The following is a 25,779-nucleotide window of genomic DNA, read 5'->3' as shown; positions in this document are numbered from 1 at the left end:
TCTATCTATCTATCTATCTATCTATCTATCTATCTATCTATCTATCTTTCTTTCTATCTTTCTATCTATCTATCTCTATGTATCTCTCTCTAGTTAGCATACAAAATAATAGGTTTCATTTATGACATCTTTATATTATGTATCACTCACTTCCTCAGCAACTCTCTCCCATCCCTGGTTCTCAAAGTACAACCTGACAACTTACTTGTTATGCACTAAAAGAAAAAAATGTAAAAAACTTTATCTTATACTTCAGGTTTATAAAGATATTATTTATATATAGTTAAAATCCACCCTTTACTGGCATGGAGTTCTTTGAGTTTTGACAAATAAAGACAGCATTTGTGTTGGCTATCCACTACCACAACCTGGATGTAGAACATTTTTCTCAATCTAACACACTCCCCGCTCTGTAGTCAATTCCATCGTCCAACTCTACTCCTGATGAACACTATAAAATGCCTTTCTTTGATTTCCATCTGATAGTTTTTCCTTTCTAGAATGGACCTTTCTAAATGCAACCACACCTGAAACTACTTGAGCCTGGCTTTTTTCACATCAACATAGAATATTTGAGATTCATCCATCCTTTTGATTGAATTAATATCTTTCTCCTTTTACTTTCTGAATATTACTTCATTGTATTAGACATACTATAGCTTAGGTGTTTATTTGTCTAATCACAATGAAATTATCACTGGGGTTATCTTCAATTCTTAAAAACTGTAAACAAAGCTTTCACTAACATCTAAGTACAGACTTTCATGCACCTATGTTTTCATTTTTCTTTTGAGTAGTTAGGGTCATATGCCAAGTGCATACTTATTATAAGACTCTAGCAACCTAAGGCAAAATGGGCTATCTCACAGAAACATGTGAGAGTTCTAGTTGCTTCATAGCACTTAATACTGTCAATCACAATATTTTAGCTCTTCTAACAAATGTATGGTGATGGCTCCTTATGGTTTGATTTGCTTTTTTCCAAGGACTAGTGAAGTTGATCATCTCTTCAGGTATTCATCTGACAACCAATCCTTTTTCAAGTAAAGTGTCCATTCAGGCCTTTTCCCTGTGTCTTAACTGGTTTCCTTATTATTTATTTGCACCATAGCTTTCAACTATCCATTAATACAATGTATATTTTCATGCCAGGAACAGAAATAACAACATCGCTGCTAGAAATGGACCTACCCACAAACATCTCCTTGATGCTCACTGATTAACTCAGCCTCATGGATTACATGTAATGTTACACACCTTATCTGTAAATGTCATTTTTATAGGACAATAGGCTCTGAAACTTACTATATTAAATATGTGAAAACAAACACTGACCTAGCACGTTCGGATCCCAAGATTGGTGTGAGTTCTGTGCACTAGGCTGCCTCTTTGCAAATTATGCTGGACTACATCCTCAGCCTTCTCCATGGATTTGTTTATGTGCTACACTGCAGATGATGGCAGTGTGGCTCAAAGAGACAGCCATGCTTGGCTAGCATGTGCAAAGCTCTAGGTTCAATCCTCAGTACTGGAGTGAGTGTGGAATGACCTTAGGATGTAACTCCATATAAAGTGCCCTCCTGTTGTGCAGAAAACCTTGGGTTCAATCCCCAGCACATCAGGAGAGTAGGGATGTGGTGATCCATTTAACAATCATACAAATCCTTTTCATCATGATTGTGACAATAAAGAAAAATAAGTCTCCAGAGTATGAAAGTCTATGTGTGTCATGGGACTCTTTTAGAGAGACTGTAGAAAACGAGAATCACCAGATGATCTCTTTAGATTTTTATTGTAATAACTCGTGCTCTGCTTTTGTCTCACCCACTCTAGGCAAGCGGTCTACTACTGAGCCTAGCCTCAGCAGATGCTCGTCTTAAAAATAAGGGTGTCTTTAATTAGAAAACAGTTCATTGTTTTCCTATTAGCACTGCTGAGACTCAAACTTAGTCACTGTATTTAGGCAATGTCTCCTTCCCACAAAGGCATGTGATCTAAGGAAACAAGGAATGCCAACCAACTCTCACACCATGAGCTAACAATCATGAAGCATCACTGCGCTGGGCTACAGTCTATCCTCTTCTTCCACACCACACTACTAAAACATTAGCTACGCCATGAAAGCAAGCCATTTTCCTAACTATAATAGTCAAACTGTAAGTTGGCAAAGGAGTATTTTAAAGAGATGCTTTAAAATAAGCTGTGACAGTTTTTAAAAATGCAAACCTTATTTTAAAAAATGCAAACCAATCAATTAACTAAAAAAAAAAATGCTTACATGATATCATGATTCCACATGATGACTCCATCAGGGAGCAATGGTATGAATGGCATTTTCCTACTTTTGTACTTTTTATCTGTAAACTATTTTTAATATGGGACTTTATGCAATTTAAAGCATTGCATTTATAAAAGGAAGATGCTGTAAATATTGCATATTTTATGTGTTTGTAAAAAATGTTGCAAGTAATTAGACAGAAGTAGTTTTGCATCAATGTTGTTATGTCAAGTAAAGCCATCAGACCAAAATAAATAAATAAATAAATAAATAAATAAATAAATAAATAAATAAATGAAGAGTAAATAAATAAATAAATGAATAAATACTACCATGAGAAATTAAATAAGGCTCCCCAGTTCCCATCAACTAAACAGCAAGCAATATGAACCAGGCACTGAAGAAGTAATAGAACAGTTAGCCATATGTCATTTCATGAAAGAGAAGAGCAGGGCAGGACACCTGTCAGGCAGATTTACATGGTGATTTAAAAATGTCAACCCAGAAGGCTTTGCAAGATACTTTTAAGGACCATAAAAGAAAGGTTATTTTATATCAATACCACAATGATATACAGCAACTTTTTGGAAACTGACATTTTGACACTGGAAAAGTGACTTTTAAGTCTTTAAACTCCTAATTCAGTACATTAAAGCAAACTTATTAAAATACCATTATCTCTTGGGGGGAAACAAAGTAAATGGATGGAGCTGAGCAGCATGAGCTACAGAAAGAGCTGAGTGATGATGAAGGTGCCCATCTCCAGCTCTGCCTCTCAGCTCTGCTGGTCATGCCTGCCCTGACTTGCATCCTGTTCAATGGCCACTATCTTTAGTGTGTTTGCCTTTGCCTCCAATGCTAAACAGTGTCCATTTCCTATCACTTCTTAAGAAGTCAACCTCAATACTTTACGTCAAGTCCTATTATTTGTTAAAAGAGTAATGTGAAAAAAATTAACTATATCTTTTTAATGGTACCAGTATTAAATTTTTTGTTTTTGTTAATGCTCTGACTACAAGGTTGTATAAGTATGCATGTGTATATGTAACGGGCGGTTCCTGAAGGTAAATTTTCCTTTCACAATGAGCCTTGATGACTAAAGTGATCTTTGCAAATCACAAGTTTTTACAGGAAGGCAGATAAATAACATAGACTAAGGATGCAACTCTGCTGATTTAACTATTAATGGCAGACGGCACTAAGAGTGAACAGAATGTTGGTTGACTCAATAACCACCATGAAGAGGCAAAATGCTACATAGTGACAACAGGTAGTGTAGAAAGGGGACTTGTTGGGAAAGGGGGTTTCAACTGGAAGATAAGAGAGGAAAATAGTGAGGATGTTATCAGAGTATGTTGTGAGAATGAAACTGTGAAAGAATCAATTTGATTTTAAAAAAGAATGGCTGAGCAATTTTGTAAATTATGTACAAAAAGCTGAATGCCTACCCTGAATATGTGGGTTTCTTAGGGGAACACCCAGAATGATGGGAAGCAACAGAAAGAGATCATTATGTGGTCTATGAGCAGACAAAAAAAACACTCAATACCCCACCTGTTGCTTATCATAACTTACATCATATGCTTAAACAGTTTAATTTGTTGCCACATACAAAAGGTATCACATTGTTCAAGTTTTTAAAAGCTATTAAGTCCTTTTTCTTCATTGTACTCCTTAGCTTCCTGCCTTTCGTCCTTTAAATCATTTGCACCTTTGTTATTGGTTGGTCAGAATTTATTGGTACTTATATTTCATTCCATATGCATAGTATTACATGTTTTTCTATAGGTTATATCTAAATGTACAAAATCAATCAACACTGCTTACCTCAATATAAACTATATACCTATTCGTAACAAAGCTCAATTATATACAGTAGTTGTATTTCCTTATTCACAAGTTACTTTAAGAAGCAGATGGTGAAGGAAGGAGGATGGAGGATAATACTGACACTTTATATATGTGGTCATCTGAATTTCCCATAAACTCACACTAGTATCTCTTTTTTAATACTCTCTTGATTCTGAAACAAAGTAATGTCTGTTTCTTGTAGAATGGACAGATGTTTATTTTCTCTGGGAAATTTGACTTTATTACTACCACTGATTTGTACAGTGGGTAAAGCTCTGTCTTTCAACAGCCACAGAAATTGAGGAGGAATAGTAACTGCCTGCTTCCCACCTCAACTGAGGTCAAAGGGTAAAGAAATATGGTTAAGGTGCAGATGGAGAGATTTAAGCCACACATGAGAAAAACATTTCCTGATCATGACGACTATTAGACACAGAAACAAATTATTAAAAGGGAGAGACAGATAGAGAAGGCCATATAAATCTTCCTCCACAGGGATGTGAAGGGCAGTATATACAGCCATCTGTACAGTGAAGCTTGGATAAAGTACAGCTGTGAACTGATGTCCACTTTATAACGCCATAAATACAAGAAGGCTTGGACGATATGCTTTAATAGTGTGTGTTCTTTTTACACACACTTTTTAGCCCTGTGGTCATAGTATATATATAGTCATAGTAGAAGAAACTAATTTGAAAATAGCACTTGGTTCTATGAAGCAAATCAATTCAGTGGGCCCAAAGAAATCTGCCAGAGGATCTTTTCTGAGGCTGGTCTGGAATAAAGCACAACCACCACAGAATCATAGGTCCCAGAGAGAATATAAACAGCTCTCACTAAAGTTACATAAAGCGGTGAAATATAAAACCACCAGAAACAGCTCTGGCTTGCCTTTCTGTGAAACTCCCACCTTCCCAGGGCTAATGCTCCCTCAACAATTACAATGCAGTGGGTAGCAAGGAGACTTCCCTATCCAGGGAAGGAATACCAGGTACCAGAGAAGCACTTCCTTGGTGGGCCCACCCTGATGCAAAGAACTTCTACTCTTAAAAGAACCTCTGGTGCCTGTCTTGTTTGCCATTCTCAATGAGAGTGAAGCATCCTCTCTGGAGTCCTCCTTAGTGTGTAGCTTCTTCAGGTCTGCAGATGGCTATCCTATATTACACAGCTAAAATCTGCGTATAACACTTTATATAGTGTTATATATATAACTATAGAGTGTATATATATAACAGGCCTGCCTATCTGTTTCTGGGTTACCTCACTCAGGACGATCTCTTCTAGTTCCATCCACTTGCCTGTGAATTTCATGATTTCCTCTATAGAAGGTCCTCTGAAAGGACCCACCAAACAGGCTATCAAAGAGGATGCTGAGACTCATGGCCAAACTTTGGGCAGAGTGCAGGAAGTCTTATGGAAGAAGAGAGGGGTAGGAATAGAGGGACATTGAGGGGACAGGAGACCAATAAAGCTAAAAGATCTAAGCCCAGGGGGTTCTACAAAGACTGATGCACCAACTGAGGACAATGCATGGAGAGGACCTAGACCCCCTGCTCAGATGTGGCAGTTTGGCAGTTCAGTCTCCATGTGGATCTCTGAGGGAGCAGAGCAGGGGCTGCCTCTATCATGAACTCGGTTGACTGCTCTCTGATCACTCGCCCCTGATGATACAGCCTTGCCAGGCCACAGAGGAAGAGGATCCAAGCAGTCCTGAGGAGACTTAATAAGCTATGGGCAGATGGCAATAGTGAAGAACTCCGCCTTTCAGTGGACTAGGAGAAGGGGATGGAGGGAGAAGGAAAGAGAGTGGGACTAGGGAAGGTGAGGGAAGGAGCTTCAGTTCGGATATATAATGAATAAATTGTGAAGAAAAAAAACTTAAAATAAAAAAAGAATCCCTTAGTAAAGAAACTCCTACTTACGAGCCATGAGCCCTTTGCCATATCATGCTCTTAGGTTTGTTTGTTTTTGTTTTCAAACCCTGGCCCCAGGTTCTCTAATTCAGAATCCCATTGCAGAAGGTCAATGGTCAACTTCAGGTGCCTAGCACTCATGCTGCCTTCCACCTCCAGGCAAAGGATCTCTCCAAGGAGAGCTCTGAAGTACGTTACAGCAAAAACTCAGACAGCCGCACACACCACAAGGAAACTTCTTGTCTCTGAGGTCCCTGCTCCCATCAAAAAAGAAAAAAAAGAAAAGAAAACCAGGAAGGTGGGCTGGAGAAACAAACCGGGAGTCCAGAGTGCCTACTGCTTTGGCAAAGGACCTGCGTTAAGTTCCCAGCACCCACATTAGGTGGTTCACAACTGCCTGTGACTCCAGCTCCAGAGGATCCTAAACACTCATCTGACCTCTCCCAGGACACGCACACACGCACGCATGCACGCATGCACGCACGCAATTAAACATGAAATAACTCGTAACAATAAAAACTTCAGGAGGGACTTCTTCCAGAAATGAAGCTATACAGGACTCCAGTGGTCCCACATCGCTGCTGCAGATCTCTGTAGCCTTCACTTCTTTTGACTCATGCAGGGCACAGGTACTGACCTCAGCTTAGGGAATGGCCTTGAGCTTACTAGAGTGAAATTTACCTTGTGTGATTCCAGCAAAGGTGCTCACAAGGTGTCTTAACACACACCACTGTATAGTGGAGCAATATACTATGTGCTGTGCCATTTTGAAACGAGGCCTATTTCTAGAGTGCAGCCCTACTAGAAGACCTGCTAAAGGCCAGCAACCACAGCATCCCTTTATCTCCCAGACTCTGCCATCCTGTACCATACTGGTTCATTTGACAAGACACCATTCCCTAGGCAAACTGTTGCAGCTCACTACCCTATGGCAAGAACTCTCCCCAGCCTCCACCCTCTGCCATTCAACTACTTGAAGCCTAAGCCCAACACTGAAGACCTGCCCCTGGTAGCTACACCAATACAAATCCCAGAGCTCTGGAGACCCCTCCATCCCAGAGAGCAAAGCAGCTATGATGTGGCCACAAAGCTTGTCCTCTTGATAAATTCACCCATTTTATTTACATTGTTTTCATTGAGTAACTGTCTTCTTTTTCCCCCTCCCCTCACCTTTCTTGGCATTTCCATCCCCTTCCTAGCTTTTTGTATCCACCCCGTACTTTCTGTAGAATTTGGACTTTATCTTATTGGTTGTTTTTATTGTTTTTGTTGTTCCTTTACATTTAAAACTTGCATTTTCTTTTTCTATTCCCCTTCATATATTTATCTAATTTTAGGTTTGGGTTTTTTAAAGATTTTATTTTATTCATATATTTTGCCTATATGTATGCATGTGTACAACGTGCATGCCTGATTCTCAAGGAGGTCAATAGAGGGCGTCAGGTCCCCTGGAAATGGAGGTACAGATGGTTAAGAACCATGTGGGTCCTGGGAATGAAACCCAGGTCCCCTGTAGGAATAGCTAGTGCTCTAAATTCATGAGCCATCTCTCTTGTCCCTCTAATTTTGTTTTCAAAGTTTTCCATGATTGGGACTTGGTTTTGTTTTTTTATTTCTTTTTTAATCTCTTGCTCATATTCCTTCAAAATATTCCTCTATAAGTCTCCTTTTTCTTTTCATTTACATAATCTTGCTTCTCCTGTGTTTTTCTTTTTCCATGCGTTCTTTTATTTTTTTTCACTTAATATATTTATCATTTCCCCATTTACTCTAGATAAGTTTTAGCTTCACAGAAAATTCTACATTAGTTTTTTTCATTGTCTGGTTTACAATGATTGATGATGTACTAGTGTGCTTTAATCAGTTTTCCTGGTATTTTTGTATCTAGTACATTGTGGTGATGTTGTTACAATAGTTGTTAGTCTTCACCAATTGATTCCAGGGATTGAACCATCAAGAGGAGGCACCTCAATAAGATCGCTAAATGAATCCTAAAATATATTAAACAGATGTGCATACTGTTCTATAAAAACATAAGGAGTATGAAAAGTGTGGGCAGCACAATTTCTTTAAGAGATAATACATATCCACCTACTAAATTCATAGACACTAAAATGGATACAATTCTGTGTGCAGATTTTCAAGTTTTCTCATAAAAATAATCAGTTACTTCAAAGAGAACACAAACAAGCAAATGAACCCACACCAAACCATGGAGAGAAGAGAAAAACACAGCAAAGTGGGTGAGAAAATCAGCACATAACACCAGTTTGATCACTAGAGCCTCTATAAAAGATCAAACGCAATGATATGTATCTACAGTCTGGGCAGTAATACTCAGAGACAGGAGGCAGATACAGGGAACAGAGTACAGAAGCTCTCCAGTCAGATCACTGTGCTGAAGCAGAAACAAGACAGACCCTGCCTCAATAAGGCAGAACTGACTCCCAGTTGTCCTGGGACCTCCACACAAGCCCTCGCTCATATGCACATGCATGCATACATGTGCACACACAAAATAAAATAATGTTTAAATTAAAATGAAACTGTCATATCATCTAGCTATTCCATGCCTGAGTATATATTTAAAGAATGCTAAGTCAGCAGGCCACAGAGATTAGCACATACATGCTTATTGCTGCAGTAGCTAGGAAATGGAACTAAGCCTACCTATCTACCAATATGACAGAAAGACAGAAGATGGACAAAGGAAGTGTGCAAACATGCAATGGGGTTTTTTTTTCAGCTGTAAAGAAAAGGAAAATCATGGCATCAGCAGGCAAATGGATGGAAGTAAAGGCCTTTATGTTAACTGAAATGCCTCTAGATGCAGTCTCAACTTAAATGTGTGTCTGTGTGTGTGTATACCTAAAAGTAAAAAGGAGACCTTGATATGAGAAGATGCTCTTAAAGAAGAGGGTAGCAAGGAGCAGAAGGCATGGCTGTTGAAGAAGAGACAGCCAGTGAAGAATGGGAAGGAAGGTCTGCCAGCGAACACTATAATGATCAACCAGCTTTACTCCAGAAATGGAAATATAAAGGTCTTTCCTAGACAAGCAAATTTAGAAATGTGCTTGTTAGGTACAGCTCGTGAATTCTTGCTTGTTTGTTTGTTTAAGACAGGGTCTCACAACTATACATCCCAGGCTGGCTTAGTATGTAGCACCAGTCGGCCAGTTGGTCTCAAACTCATGGCAATCCTGATCCTGCTTCCAAACCAATCTGTCTTATAAGAAATCTCCTCCCCCCTTTTTCTGAGTCAGGGTGACTTTTTTGTAAACTTCTGATCCTCCTGCCTCTACCCATGGAGTGCAGAGATTACAAGCGTGCACCATCAGGTCAAGTTTTATGTAGTGCTGGGGACTGAACCTAGGGTTTATTGCATGCTAGGTAAACCTCTGCTACAGTCCAGCCTTCATTAGAAATTCCTCAAGGAAATTCTTCATTTAGAAAGAAAATGATGGTAATTACTATCAGGAAAGTCTCCAACAGTATAAAACTCATTAGTAGAGATAAATATATTGTCAAATATAGAATACTTCATTGTTGCAATGACAGTATGGAACCTTTTAAGTTTCTAGTATGAAGGCCAAAAGTTAAAACATTCAAAAGCAGCTGTAGCTATAGTAAGTTAAAGGAATATACAAAAAAAAAGATTATATATATATATATATATATATATATATATATATATATATATGTTGATTGTAAACACAGAAATGCAAATTTGGGGAAAGGGTAAAAGCCTAGGCAGTTGTTTGTGATCAAAGTTGTTATGAGCTTAAAATAGTTTATTACAACAATATGTCTTCTGTAAACCTCATGGTAACCACAGAACAGAAAACTGCAGCACATGCACAAACAGGAAAAAAACAGAAATTAGAGCTTCACACTGCAGGAAAAAAAACACCACAGCACAAAGGAAAACAACAAGCAAGAAGTAATGAACAAGAAACAACCAGAGAGCAACCAAATGGATGGAACACGTCCTCACCCAGTAAGAGCCTATATGGAAAGAGTCAAAGCAGGCAATAGGAGAGACCTTTTAGCTTCAAAGACACACACAGACTTAAAGTGAAAAGGTGAAGATAGCTCATATATGTGTTGGACAAGAGAAAACAAAAATGGTCTATATTTTATAGGATGAAACAACATTTACACCAAGACTGTTGCAAGAAGTGAATACGCAGAGTGTAAATACATCAGAGAGATGAAAGCTGGCTCAGTGGTTGAGGACACTCATTGTTCTTATGGAGGATACGGGGTTGGTTCCCAGCACCCACAGGGTGGCTCACAGCAATCCTAACTCCAGTTCACGGGAATCCATCTTCTGTACTCCACGGGTACCAAACTGGCAATACGCAGCGTACACTCATGCAGGCAAAACACTCATGTACATAAAGTAAATTGATCTTTAAAATGTATGTATGAATATGTATCAAAGCATTAAAAAATTAAAGCAAAAATTAATAAGTGTAAAAAGAATTAGGCTCTAGTTCAGTAATAGGAGACTTCAAGATCCTATTTAGTCCAATTAGACCTATCCATTCAGTAGTAGTGAAATGTGTGTACTTCTCTAGCATGCAAGGAACACTTTAGCAAGGAACATTCTCTCAGAGACAGAATATTACATCACAAAACAATCTTAATGAGTTCAAGATTGAAATAGTTTGGTTATGCTTTCCAACCACAACAGTGCAAAGTTAGAATCAACACCAGAAGGAATCTTAGAAAATTCACAAACATGCAGAAATTAAACACCACACTCCTCCTGAGAAGCTAAAAGATAAACCCAAAAGGGAAATTTAGAAGTATCTTGAGATAAAAAAGAAAAGGGAGCAGGGCTGGAGCGATAGCTCAGAAATTAAGAGCACTTACTGATCTTGAAGACAAGACTTCAGTCACAACCTCCTGTAACTCTAGCTCCCGGGAGGTGTGATGCCTCTCTTCCTGGTCCGGTCCCCACGGCATCTGCACTTATGTTCATGTTCTCCTCCCCACTCTCTCTCACACACACAATATAGTAGTTTGAACAAAAAAAAATATCACTAATAGGCTCTAACATTTAACATTTAACACTTGGCAGTGCTGTCTGGGGAGGTCTAGAAGGGGTGTACTTGATAGGGAAGTAAAACACTGGGAGGGGGCTTTGAGGTTTCAAAGCCTGGTATCATTCCCAGTGTGTCGCCTTCTTTGTGTCTCTGTATATGTCAGTCTAGTTTGTCTGTCCGTCTGTCTGTCTCTGTCTTTCTGTCTATTTGTCTCTGTATCTCAGTGACTAATACACACACAATAAAAATAAAAACTCTTTAGAAAAAAAACAGTAACAACTGATTAAAATGTATGGGATGCAACATTCTAAGTGGTAGGTTTATACTAGTAAAAAAACTTATAGATCCCAAATAATGTTACACTGAGCCTCAAAGAACTAGAAAAAGAACAAACCTTAAATTTGCAAAAACAATGCAGATCAGTTCAATAAAGAACAGAAAAGACAGTTTAAAAATGAGTAAAATGAATAGTTGATTTCTCATAAAGAGAACCAAACTTCCAGAGAGAGAGAGAGAGAGAGAACCCATGCACTCTTTGAGCTACATAGACCTGGATCAGGATGAGGTGCAGTTTGTTCTCCACACAAAGCTGGGCCTAGATGAACAGCATGGCCAAATGGCTCTGTCAAGCAGGAGGCCTGTGCTTAAGTGAAGACCCAAAGACCAACGAGTCAGGGTTTCATCGTCTTTCACTCTGTGATGCCTGCACCAGCTGCTCTGAAAATTGTCCCTCTTTTCATATGACCCAGTTGAGTTGGCTGCGTCACTCATTAATATGCTGTGCTCAATAAGTTCACGGGCCTAGTTTTCTGATATGATTTTTATACTCATGTGTCTGTGTGGTGTTGGTGTGATTTGATAAGTTCATAGGTGCTAATGATTTACTTATGTGAATAACTCATTTGTCACTCTATGGTTCGTGGTTTGTGTTGGACATACAATGATTATCTACTTACACAAACACATTCAGGCACTCAAAATGCAGCTTGAGAGCTGGAATTTTATATGCTGTGGGATAATCTAGAATAGTCTGCAGCCTGACCTCCGCACCCTCCAAGAACCTAACAGATAAGAAATAGACATAATAATTATAGTGCGTTTTTTAAACTGACTCTTTGGTTTCTGAAACAAGGTCTAGCTGTGAAGCCCATACTGGCTGAGAATTCTCTACTCAGTGCTGGCTGTCCTCCAGCTACTGCTCTTCCTGTAGCAGCTTCCCAAATGCTGGGATTCCAAGCATGTACATACCATCACACCCAGGTTACAAGTATGTTTTCAATAAATAAAAACGGTATTTTATCTTGAACTCTGGATAAGGTCTAAAAAACATTCAATGAGTTCTACCTCCTTTTTTTAATTTAAATGTTTTACTTTTTTGAGAATTCCATATATGACCACTGTAAATATATATTTTCCACCCCAATTCCTCCTGTACATACCCATGACCTCTCAAGTTCAAGACTTCTTTAATTATTATTGTGTAATCTCTCTCTCTCTCTCCCTCTCTCCATTTTTGACATTAGTGACTCTACCGATCTCTAAAAAGTTGGGCCAATTTTGATTCCCATAGATTATGGCAATCTTTTCAATAATGATTCCCAAAGATGTCCCATGAACTCACGTTCCTGATACTTTCAGGCAAAGTCAAAACAATGTTAATAATATTGAAGTTTGGCTACTGTGCTGTATTTGTCCTGATGGTATAAAAAATGATAGTGGTCAAAAGTGTGGGGGCCTTACCACTAATCAGACACTAGCACCAAATTATACAGGTAGTTAGCTTCTGTTCACAATAGGTACAATGCAAATATTACTCATTTGAGCACATTTCAGCCTTTGGAACTAATCAGAGAGGGGACAGAACAGAGAGCCATCCACTGTGCACCTCTGCGAGAGTCAGGGCAACAAGGTGAAGCTGTATTCTGTAGAGTGAATATAAGGATGAGTTCTAGGAATCTAGAAAAGAGAAACAGGGAATCTAAAAGCAAGAGAAGGCTGTGAGTTGGCTTAGTGGGTAACGCATTTGTAGCACAGGAGTGAAGACCTAAACTCAGTCCCCAGTACCGAGACAAACTAGCACAGCACTGTGCCTCTATAATCCCAGTGTACTGGAGTAGGAAACATGTGCTTATGTGGAGAATGAAGTGAAAAGAGGATAAAAGGTTAAAAACTCATTAACTGAGCTTGATGACTGATCAATACAGCAGCAAACTGGAAGTAAAGACTAGAAGGCATGAACCTATTAGAACGATGAAGGTATCAGAAAAGAATGACCTGAGGACAAGAGTGGAAAATTCCTAGGAAAGAGACATGACAGATGCTCCAGACACACCAAGTGGAACAAAGACGTCAGAAAGCTAAACTGTAAACATAAGCATTTACACATCACACTTAACAGAAATACTGTGTCTTTCTATTGCACGCACATTCATCAGGCAACTCATTCACTAAGCCAACAAGTACTATGCCACCTGGCATGTGCCAAGGTCTTCAAATAGCCCATGAAGACTAAGACATAGACACTGTCTCCTAAGATTTAAGTTAATGCACATTACAGTGTGGCAAGTGCTAAGAAAAGTGTGGTGATTCCTTAGGAACCATGGTAACCAAGGAATGGGTGGAAAGCAGGGAAGATGGATGTAAACCCCACAAAGAAAACAACATCCACATTAGCTCATAAGAATAACATAGGGTTTACAATAAAAAACAAAGATGTACAACTGTGTACACACTTCTTGTGAATGTATGTTAGAAAGTGAGTAATATACTGGTCAAGGTTGTGGCAGGAAAATGATAGTAGATACAAACAGGGAAATGTGTAATTTTTCAAGAAGGGACTTCTTACTAGCACATAAGCTAAGAAAACCTGATGTATTAATAAAGAACAGAAAGGAATACAAGCAACTGTACGAGAAAGAAGCCAGGCAAGTAACCCTCCTGCATGTGCCCTCAGCTCCCTGACTAACCTGCTCACATCTCTCTAGTTAGCAGTAGAAGGCAGTAATGGAGGTCAGCCTCCTGGGCATGCTAAGAGAAGAGGAGACAGCAGAGTTCGAGAAACAGGCAAATGCAAGTATCTCAGACAGAGCAGCAGAGACCTGCCTCTGAGAAGGGTCATGCTGAGGGACAAAGGGTAAAGGCCGAAGGCAGGGATGGGGCACACGGGTGCAGCACAGGGCCCAAAGCATAAAGCCATACCACAGTTTATGTCTGGCCAGCTTCTCAAGGTAATGTGGGTCCCTTGGAGGGCTTTGAGCAAGGGACTGGCACAAACATAGCTGCACATGTAGCACACCCACTCTGGACTCTCTGGAAAGAGACTTTATGAGGAAGTCAGACAGACCCAGGCTTGTAACTTTTCTTGCTATGTGACAGTTTCGCAGCCCAGCCAGGAGACTAGCAGTTCTCAACCTGTGGGTCCTGACACCTTTGGAAGCTGAACAACCATTTCACAGGGGTTACATATCAGATATCCTGCATATGAGATATTTATACTATGATTCATAACAGTAGCAAAATTACAACTATGAAGTAACAACAAAAATAATTTTATGCTTGGGGTCACCATCACATGAGGAACTGTATTAAAGGGTTGCTTTGTTAGGGCAGGTGAGAACCACTGCAGTAGACAGAAAGCCTCTCCACTATTTGAACACATAAATATAATGTATACAGTTATTAAGTGGCTAGTTAAAAGAATAAGAAGAACCGAAGGCTATCATAGGAGTAGCAACAGGAAGATGAAGATGCCAACACTGCAGTGAAGAAAACAAAACTTAAGAGATCCATGGGTCGACATTTAGAGTCCCAAGAATGGGGCATTCCTCAACTGCCACTCAGGAGGGAAACTGTGAAAAAGCTTCTCCAAATGTTGGATGAACAGCAACTGGAACCACAGGAAGGCACCACGCCTGAGGTGGTGGCACTGCTCATGTGACACAAACAGAACAAACATTCCTGGGAAGCAGACAAGAAGGAGCAAGTACCCTCTTTCTCCTCCACCCCATAGTCTTTCCCAGCACTACTTAGAGCATAGCCTGCCAGGGAGTCAGAGGGGGCAGGCATGTGCTCTGTAGAGTCCCAGCCCCTGAAGCATGAAACAGCGACAGAGCCATAATCTGAGGGACAATAACTTAACAGCACAGGAATCCTGCAAAAGAAACTCAACCTTCCTAATCCTCAGGTTTTCTAGTCTGTGAAATGGGTGTAAAAAATGAATAGCAAACTCACATGATTATTAAGAGCATTGAGTTAATAAAATATGCAAAATTTCATTATAGTGCCTGTAAGGGAGCAGCTATTCAATAAAAGTTAATTTTCTTGCCCTTTTCAAAAATTGCCTTTTCAAGTAAAACACAGAAGCAATGTGAGAGTTAATTAGTATATATATGGCTCTAGGAAGCAGCTAGATTTTCTCATATTTTTTAAATTATTCCTATTACGTGCTATATTGATCTCAATTTGTGTTTAATCTCTCCTTTTGAAAACTTTGTCAGTCACTCTCTTTCTGTCTTCTGGCTTTGCTCTCTCATTCTCCTGATATCTCTCTCATATACTAGCATACAGTCACATACAAACATACATATACATACACACACAGTCCTCTTCTTCTCAGAATTCTTTGTAATAAAGTAGTATATATTATAAATATACATAATATATAATATATTATAAAGTAATACATAATATTATTCATACATGTATGAATATATGTATTTATGTATATACAAATAAATAAATGTGACAAAAACCCAGTTGGCATCCAGCCACAACATGGTGATCAAGGACTAAAACCAGGAAGGAGTTTTTTCATACTGCTGACACCATTCTCATATTCCCCATTCTCCTATCTGGGGAACAGATATTTTCTCGGGTTTTATGGGTAAACTGAACCTGGCTAATAGGCAACAGAAGTGACTCACCCTCAGATATAACTGACTCTATACCCTTCACAATCGGGAGGAACTAAAGTTACAGAAAACATAAAGCCTGTGAGAATGCTGCAAAGGACAAGGACAGAGCATACCATCCTCATAGTTAGTGGTCTGGGGAATTTTTCATGCAAAGGTATCAGTGTCCCAACTGCACTTAACTAAGAAGAACTAAAATGCTTACTCCTGCCCATCTGCTTCCACACTCCTGGCCATGAAGGCCATAGATTCACCTCTGTATCTGTAAGCAAGCCCCCGAATAAGTGACTTCTTTTATAGAAGAAGAAGAACTAAAATATCAGAGGTCTTGAATACAGCACACTCTTTCAAGGCATCTACCTGAAAGAAAGGACAATAATGTCTCCCCTCAGTTCTATGGGGTATTCCTGCCACAAGTCCAACACCAGACAGTATGTCCCTTATGCAGAGAGCAAAAGATGAAGCCCTGAGGACCTCTCTGTCACAATGGAAGTGCAGAGAGAGGTATGCTGGGAAGGAAGCACAATCTGCAGCAGGATTTCTATTCCTGTCCTGTCCGCACGGCCTCTTTGGATTGAAACAAATGTATTTCTTAGGGTCTATTTGTTTTTTACTTTCAGAATACATTTTTTTCCTTTTATGAAACTCAGTGGGAAAAATACAATTCCCTTTCCAGTGTTTAAAAAAAGTCACTTTTCTGGAATGTATCTGCTTAACTGACAATTTAATAACAAACTCTCAGTGAGATGGCAGATGTTTAGATATACAATGATAAAATGAAACTTTCTCTTTGTTTTAGCAATTACTTTTATCATTTAAGAGAACGAAGTTTATTTCTATTGGTGCTCATAATGCTGAGGGACTTTATTTTTGAAGATCTGAGCTTTCCAGAAGGAAAAGCCCTGTCATAAATTTAAACATAAGTGAATCCTCAGTCTAGAATCAAAATCTGTTTAATGTCTCAAAATACCAGAAGCTTTGATTGCAGACAGAAAAAAATCATACGTTTGTAAAATTTACAACAGAGGCAGGGGAGTCCTGAGCTGTTCAGAGAAGAACATTTCTAGTGGTAACTGCTTTGTTCTGTTTCGCCGACACTGAGACACCAGAATGTGCCTCTTTCATGATAAGCTGAATGGTAGGCAGCTTTCAAATATTGACGTTGTGGTGCATTTAAAACTTGAAGTTCTGTTCCTTACTTTTCATGGTCAGGGTCTGTCTATGCAATGAGACCCACAAGAATTCTGGCCAGAGACACTAAGCAGAAGTGAGTAGCCACACTGTGTTATCTTTGAGGGAACGGCAGTTGGCACAAGGACAGAGCATGAATTGACCCTGCTAACAATTGGCTGTTTCTTTCTTTCCCTCCACCCCCACCTCCCCTGTCTGGAGTTTTAGGATAAAGAATACTATTTTATCTCTTTTGGGTTGTGGGAATTGATAGGAAAAAAAAAAATCAAACATTTAAATTTTAATTCTTCTTGGAGTAACTCATGGGTTTTTTTGTTGTTGTTGTTGTTGTTGTTGTTTGGTTTTGCTTTAATTTCTGACTTTGGTTCTTTCCCAAAGATAGCGCTTTTAAGAAAAGTAGAGTTTATTGCTCTTTAAAGAGCCCAATGTTGAGCTATAAAAACTGATTTATGCTCTAGGATATCATCATATGGTTTAGCACTAACACAGTGTAAGGCATCATCAAGGTCTTCTGTGCACTTTGGCTTTTCTTACTTCACAATATGAATTAGTTCTTGTTTCTCTGCACTTATGAGTAAGGAACTCCAAACTAAATATACTTGTTAGTAATACATAGAGGGCCATGGAAAGAAAAAAAGAGGCAAGGAGCCCAGCACAGTGGTACATTCTAGACTGGGGAAGCTAAAGAAAGAGGATTCTGTGTTCAAGGCCCGACAAACAGGACAGGAGTGGGGTGTCCCCCACTGGATAAACTGGATTCACACAGATAAAGTTTGAATTCCTAGTACCCACATAAGAGCCTGGCATGAAATTACCATGCTCAGGAAGGGAGATAAAGGATCCTTATGCCTTTGTAAATAATGTAGGAGGTTACGAAGCAAGATAAGCAATGATGTCAACTTCTGGTCTTCATATGCATGTGTACTTATACATGCATGTGCTCATATACAGGCAAACATGCATGCACATAAATATACACATACCATACACAAGTACATATCTTAAGAACAAAAAGAAGGTGAAAGAATAAGAGGAAGGGGGTTGAGAGAAAAATAGCAAGGTAGGAAGGCAGAAACAGGAACTAGAAGTCAAACACCCAAACGGTCTGAAAGCAGCAACTTCTGCTCCAAACAGGTAGGATTTCTGCATTGCCTACAAGGCTTTCGAGAAGCTTACCCATACTCATCTTGATGGGCAGGTTTTCTCTGCTGGCTGCTTCCACTAGATGTCTCCGAACTTCCATCACTGCTTCTTTGTGCTTGGTGTTCAGTAAGACTTCCCACAGGGCCTTGGCTGAGACATCACTGCAGTGAACACAAAACAGTTTAGAATAAGTTCCTACTGGGAACTGAGAAGGACTAGAAGAAAAGATAGCCTCCTGCATTTCCTTATGAGTACTAATCCCATCATTCCCACTGGTAAGTAATACCTTGATACAGAGTAGCGAACTCATTTAATGAGCAGAGTATTAAGGAGTTAAGGGGACAACATAATCAAGAGAAAAGGCTACACTGTGCCATGAAAGTACGAGAAAATCATGTATTAGATTTTTTTTTTGAGATTTTTCACTTGAAACTAGTTCACAATGCAATTCGTTGCTAAAAAGAAAAAAAAAATGAATGTCACATAAGCCAAAATTAAATGTAATGCTAAAAATGACATCAATAGTGACAGCACTGTGTCAACTTGAGATAGCAAACTGTCTGAGAAGCACAAAGAAATGCTTACTGAGAATTCTTGTACAGATTCTCAATGGACTTCCTAATCAGCAGACTTCCTACTGAATAAGAATGAGGGCTTACACTCAGTAGCAGGCCCTGAAGTATTCCACTCCAGGCCTTCAGTTGGAAGGATGGCATGTATGGAAGCCTTTACAATTAGCTGTTGATAGCAGCCCAAGCACTGCATTATGCAGGGACCCATCTGCGTTCACTTCCCACTAGCTCTCTGTCTCATCCGCCATGCTGTGTCCCCATTATAAATGAATACAGTGTTCTTTCTGGAAGGCCATTGCCACGAAGCCAAGTATACACATTTGTAGTAACATTTTCAAAAGCCAATCTAAAGGAAACAAGGGTGACTTCTGTCCTTTCCTAAGGACATCTCCACTTAAAGCCCCACTAACTCACACTAACCTCTCAGTAAGAAGGAGTAGCTCTTATTACACTCTACCCTTCCATAGTGAAGTGACAGCTTTAAACTCTCAAAACTGTTAACTCCTCCGATGGTTAGATTGGCTACCAACCTGACAGACTGAGGGATACATAGAAAATCAGTAAATCACATTTCTCATCGTATCTGTGAGGATGCTTCCAGAGGGTCAATGAATCCAGCAGAAAAGCCCTGACATGAATGTGGCTGTACTGTCCAATATGCTGGGTTGGATGAAAATAGAAATGAAAGGAACAGGTGACGCTTCAAGCCTGGGCTTGGCCCTTAAGTATGGGAATTCTGCTGCTGTTGCCACTACTTAAGGTATAAGACTCTCCATTCAACTGTTGAATACTGACTCACATCAGAGACTTACATGAAGTTTTTAGGCCTCCATCCTAGGCCTAGGGCTGGACCTTGCCCCTCACGCCTCCTCTACCTCATTCAGATGCATCCACCCTCTTCGATTGAGCAGCTCTAGCTTTCCAGCAGCTCACAGCTACTGTGGAACCCCCAGTGTGCAACTATAGAAGCCCTTTTTGTAATTATATATTCAGTCATTGTGCTTCTCTAGAGGACCCTAATAGAACTCTGCATTCATTATGCTTAAGTTTAATTAAGTAAATAAGTAAATTATATGGCATACCTTATATGTGGGGGGCGTACAGATAAAATAAACTTTCAATGATTTAAAATCTGGAAGCTGACATTTATAATAAATAAGTAAGAACATTACAAAACTGTGATACGAGTAATGAATGATGAGTAAATAGAGTCCATGTGAATATAATCCTATCTGGGAGGATAGAGACTTGGGAGCTGAGAGAAGAACTTCTACTGCAAACAACAAGCTAGGCCAAAGAAACATAAGCTTTTAGGCAGCCAAAGGAAGAAGTGATAACTCTACTCAGGACAGGGCACGTAAAGGAAGCTCAACAAGGATATCATGTCACAGTTACAAACAGGAGAAAGGCGCATTTGAGAACATACAAAGCTATACATGTGAGGCACCTAAGACTGCTTTGCTCCTCCCTGAAGAAACAAGGGTAAGACAAAGATGGTCTTCATCATAATTCAATTATGGGGCTTTCAAGAAAACACCCAATTTCTCTAAAGACTGGAATACAATAGAGAACCACTGAAGAATGCTCAGCTTCTCAAATTTATGGTCCATAACCACACCCCATCTTTTCCCATCGAAAGTACCTTTCCCCAGATCCCAGGTCTCAGCCTCAACACAAAAGCTCCGGAGTAGAGCATACTACTCTCTTTCTTTCCATGAGAATATACCTCTCATTAATGCACTGCCTCTCTAAGATTGCACGGATTAGCTAACACTACGGCTGCCCATTAGCTTACAGGAGTGACTAAGACACACACTCCAGAGTCACATAAATGTGTTGAAACTCCAAACATCATCCCCATCACCCACTCCAAATACATGGCCTGTCGTGACATCCTCTTAAGCAGATGACTTCTTTGTCACAACTGTCTGTAACTCTAACTTCCTCATTGCCTCTGTGGGAGGCACACACACACGTTTTTAAAATTAACTTTTTTTTTGTTTTTTAGTTTAAAAATTTTTGAAACATAAAACAGTTTTAAAGTATATTTTCAAATACTATCACTACATTTTCTTTTCAAAGCACTTTAGAATTTGTAAAGCTGCTTCTTTCCTAAGATTCCCTGCACTCTGCCCATAAGTCTCAGCATCTGCATTGATAGTCTGCAGGGCAGAGCCTTTCAGAGGTCCTCTGTTTCAGGCTCCTGACTTGTTCCCTCTTTTCTCCTTCTTCTGATGTCCATCCTCTTTGCCTTTCTGGATAGGAATTGAGAATTTAACAAGACTCCTCCCTTTTGATTAGTTTCTTTAGGTGTGCAGATTTTAGTAGGTTTATCCTATATTATATGTCTATATGAGTGAGTATATACTGTGTGCGTCTTTCTGCTTCTGGGACAGCTCACTCAGAATCATCTTTTCCAGATTCCACCATTTACCTGCAAATTTCATGATTTCCTTGAAACAGTAAGATCTGGAGAGGACAGGAACTCCACGAGGAGAGCAACAGAACCAAAAAATCTGAGCACAGGGGTCTTTCCTGAGACTGATACTCCAACCAAGGACTATGCATGGAGATAACCTAAGACCCCTGCGCATATGTAGCCCATGGCAGTTCAGTATCCAAGTGGGTTCCATTGTAATAGGAACAGGGACTGTCTCTGACATGAACTGATTGGCCTGCTCTTTGATCACCTCCCCCTGAGGGGGAAGCAGCATTACCAGGCCACAGAAGAAGACAATGCAGCCATTCCTGATGAGACTTAATTGACTAGGATCAGAAGGAAGGAAAAGAAGACCTCTCCTATCAGTGGACTTGGGGAGGGGCATGCATGCAGAGGGTGGAGGAAGGGAGGGATTGGGACGGGAGGAAGGAGGGAACCACAGGGGTGATACAAAGTGAATAAAGTGTAATTAATAAAGAATTTTTTTTAAAAAGCCAAAAAAAAAAAAAGAATTTATAAAGCATATTGCTCTGATCCTTTCTTCTCAGGATCTATATGATGATAGCTAACTCAATCTAAACAGCCGCAGAGAACCCAGCCACCTAACTAAAGTATACTCATCCTGAAATGGCAAAATCAGAGATCATATTCAAGTAACTTTCTAAGGATGAGGAGACTGCTCCTAGGGTAAATCACCTACCACAAAAGTGTGAACCCATAAAAAGGGAAGGAACAGTACTATCTGTAATCCTGGGCTCCTATGACAAGGTGGGAGGTAGAGACACAAGAATCCACAAAAGAGTGTGGGCCAGCTAGCGTGGTATACACAGAAATGAACACAAAAATACGTATCAAACAAGATAGAAGGTAAGGACCAACAGTCAGCGTTGCCCTCTGACCTGCAAGCATGCATAGAGATATGCACTTGTACCCTCACATATGAACATACAGAGAAAGAGTGTTTTATTTTCTTTCTGAATTTTCAAATTTTCCATATGTCTACATGTAATATATATATATATATATATATCTTTTAAAAATGAAAGGACAAAACATCGCAGTCTAAGTTGCCTAGAGAGATCATTTCTAACACTGTACTTACTTTATATTCACTACATCTTTAGAAAATATAGAAAAAAGATCCTTTAGTTATTTCTTGATTCCTGAAACTGACAGAGTGAAAGCACTTACCTCATATCCTGTTTATACTAATTTTTTAAGTGATGAGAATTAGAACCTCTGACCTTAGACAGAGGTTTGGCTCTGCTTTGCTACTGAGCCATATCCACAACCCTGTATATATCATATTTTGTTTTTCCATAATAAAAATAGTTTAAGCAGCATTAGAACTCAATTCTAAAACTCCAAGTGTCAATGAGCTTCTGGAACTCTGAATAATTCACTTGGTCTTCCTGGAATGTTGTATTTCTAACAGGTGTGATGTCATTTTCATTTACTGAGAACTGTGTCACAAGTAATATGACAATCATATCTTATGGAACAGCAGTTCTCCAGGGTATAATAACCCCATCTCAGAAATAAAGAAGCACATTCTTTATGAAGATTAGTTTGGAGTCCCTCCAAGCTTCCACAAGATTCTGTTGAGTCTTCCTGCCTTTATGATCCCTGTCTCAAAAGGCATAACTTTTCTTTTTTATCTCTTTTCTGTCTCTTTCTATTGGATGCTGGCCAGGGCCTAAGTTTTTTATTTGTTTGTTTGTTTTATTTTTTGTTTGTGTGTTTATTTGTTTGTATTTTGGGCTTTTAAACTCCTTCCCTAAATATCTCCTCCCCCTGATTGGCTGCTTTTCTGCTGTATGGCTAACCTCCATGCCCTAATTCAAAGGGTATGGCTTTCTCTCTCCATCTTCCTCCTCCAAGAAGCTGCTAAGATTGACAGCTTGTATATTTTGTGAGTTTTTCTTTTAGATTCTGATAAAATTGTCCTTATGCTAAAAAAAAAAAAAAAAAAAAAAAAAAGGACAGGAGATTGGTTTGTCCAAGTTACATAATCAACACACTGTTATTTAAATCCATGCAAACTCTATATTAAGCTTGATTGTACATAATTCTGTAAAAGAAAAGAAACTAGAATGCCAGCATCTGAGGATAAAACTCTACCACTTTGGGTCCTCCAGATTCAAATGTATAAATTTGTTTTACTTTTCCAAAGTACAACTGACTGTCTGGTACTGTTAGTTCTTTCATTAAAAGTATTTTTCCTTCTCACAAATCTAGTAATAGTAACAGAGAGACATCCCAGAAACTTGTAGAATATGAATTAAGTATGTTTCTACCATTTCCTTTGCTTTTCAAGTCCTATTATTGAGACATAAGTTTTAATTCATTGTGATTACTGGAATATAATTTTGTAACAATTCATTCTTTGAAATGTATGATAATATAGTAGTATGTTTATCTCATGAAAAGATCCATTGCCTTACTATGAAAATCCAAGTAACAAATTATGACTCAGCTTGCTCAATTTAAGAGTAGTTAACATGTTTGTTGGGTTTCTCACTGCTGTTGTTGTGACTGTGTTTCTGTTGGAATAAGGAGACTGGTGACACAGATCCCGTGAGTAAGTCCAGCTTCCATGCACACCATGAAGTTACTGCCACTAACTATATAGGATGCCAAATACACACAAATGTCTGTTCTTTTTTATTAGATATCTTATACCCTCAAAACTAAAATTATTTTGACAAATGAGCACATTTGAAGACTAACATACCACAACCTGCCACAGATACTGTCTTAATGTCTTCCAAGAGACTGCTTACATGAAAATATGGTCCTTTCCATTCATTCCTGGATCTTTATTCATCGTAATTACTAAGCGCTTAATGGAATTTTGGAAGTTGCCTAAGTTTGGCAAGTATGAAATGTCAGAGTTAGCCTAATAGAAATAAACAGGAAATAGTCACCACCAAATAAAATACAAAGACGCAGCACTAATGTTTTAAAGGTGCTTGAATGTTGAGTCACAGCACTACTTCAATCAAGTGGAAGGCATGTAATTAGGAGGTTGATGTTCACCTATGAATGCACGCTGTCATCGCATGAGTAAATTTGGGGAAATGGTTTCTTTATGGTGTACAGGGAAGCTGAGCCTACTCACAGGATCTGTGTCACCACTTTTTTTTTGTTTTTGTTTTTTCTTTTTTATTCCAACAGAAACACAGTAACAACAGCAGTGATAAACCCAACAAACATTTTAATAGTCTTAAATAGAGCAAGCTGAGTCATAGTTTATTAACTGAAGGTATAATGACTTCCGTTAGTGTGAGCTTGATGAACTAAATAAATTACTCAGATTTCAATAGTCATCTTTCCTCTTGACTGCTACTTTAAACAATTCAGCTTTAAGAAATGTGCCCATTAACCTTGATCTCAAAAAACCGTGAAAGAATTACAATATAGGAGACATTAATTAACCAGCCTTTCCTTCATCGTTCTTTCAAAATATCAGCACTTTCTGCAGCTGAACATTCATCGAGTAATTGCAGCCTCTGGAGAAGATCTAACAGAGAAATGGGAATGGAGTATGCTCCTTCAGGTGACAGGAACAGCAGCTCTGGGAGAACAAAACACAGTCCACATGTGAGGTAAAGGTCAGAAGCAAACTGAGGAACTGACAAGCAGGACAAAGAGTAGATTGAGCTAGAGTGGCTTGGGCAAGAAGTCCATGAGAAATCCTTCCAAGGAAATGAAAGTACGGATGCAGCCAATTAATCCACTATGATACCCCACTAAGCAAGCACGTCATCCCAGGTCTGGTGACTCATGTCAGAGACTGCAGACTTCTAAAACAAAGGGTCTTTAACAAATCACATCTGCATTGTTGAACCATCACTTAAAATTTACAGTACTAAAAAAAATTTTTTTTACAGTGCTGAATGGATCTGACGACTGGGTTAGAAGCTGCCCTTGGCCACTGAGCTACAACCCTATCCCTCTTTTGACTTTTTATTTTGAGACAGGGTCTCACTAAGCTGCCAAGGCTAGCCCTGAATTCATTCAGTAGCCCAGGCAGATATTGAAATTTGCAGTCCTTTTAACTTAGCCTGATGAGTCGCTGGTAGTACAGGACACCATCACAGGGCCTGGCTTCAATATTTATTAAGAACCTACAATATAATGTTCTCAGTACAGATAAATGGTTTTCCTCCTGGACCCCCTACCAAATATGGCCCTGTTACAAATCCCTCCTCCTAATTTACCTTTATAATACTTGGCACTAACAGTAAACTATCTAAGTAAACTTTAGACTATAGGTAGCAATGGAACATTAGGAACAGAAGCACCCTGGCTTTAACTGAATGTCGCCATACTGGTCCCAGACACAATCATATTCTGCTACCAATACCTTCTGGGCTCTGCAGTATGGTTAGATAGCATACAAGAGCGAAAGGTTGGATATAGACTTT

General features: G+C 39.2%; 1 protein-coding gene across 2 annotated transcripts in view; it reads right to left on the bottom strand.

The window, feature by feature from the left end:
* Scfd2 (sec1 family domain containing 2) overlaps nucleotides 1-25,779 on the bottom strand; it is a 247,815-nt gene that overhangs the window by 201,868 nt on the left and 20,168 nt on the right. For both annotated transcript variants that reach the window (XR_008722761.1, XM_055629303.1), the window contains exon 3: nucleotides 18,371-18,498. Coding sequence is in view for 1 of the 2 variants with exons in the window: in XM_055629303.1 (XP_055485278.1) it covers nucleotides 18,371-18,498 (128 nt within the window). In the remaining variant the exon portion in view is untranslated. The remainder of the gene's footprint in view (nucleotides 1-18,370; nucleotides 18,499-25,779) is intronic.

The sequence above is a fragment of the Psammomys obesus genome, unplaced genomic scaffold (genome assembly GCF_907164565.1).
Source record: "Psammomys obesus unplaced genomic scaffold, mPsaObe1.curated_primary_1811, whole genome shotgun sequence".
Classification (NCBI taxonomy): domain Eukaryota; kingdom Metazoa; phylum Chordata; class Mammalia; order Rodentia; family Muridae; genus Psammomys; species Psammomys obesus.
The sequence above is the reverse complement of the archived record's forward strand: the minus strand, read 5'-3'. Positions and strand labels throughout refer to the sequence as shown.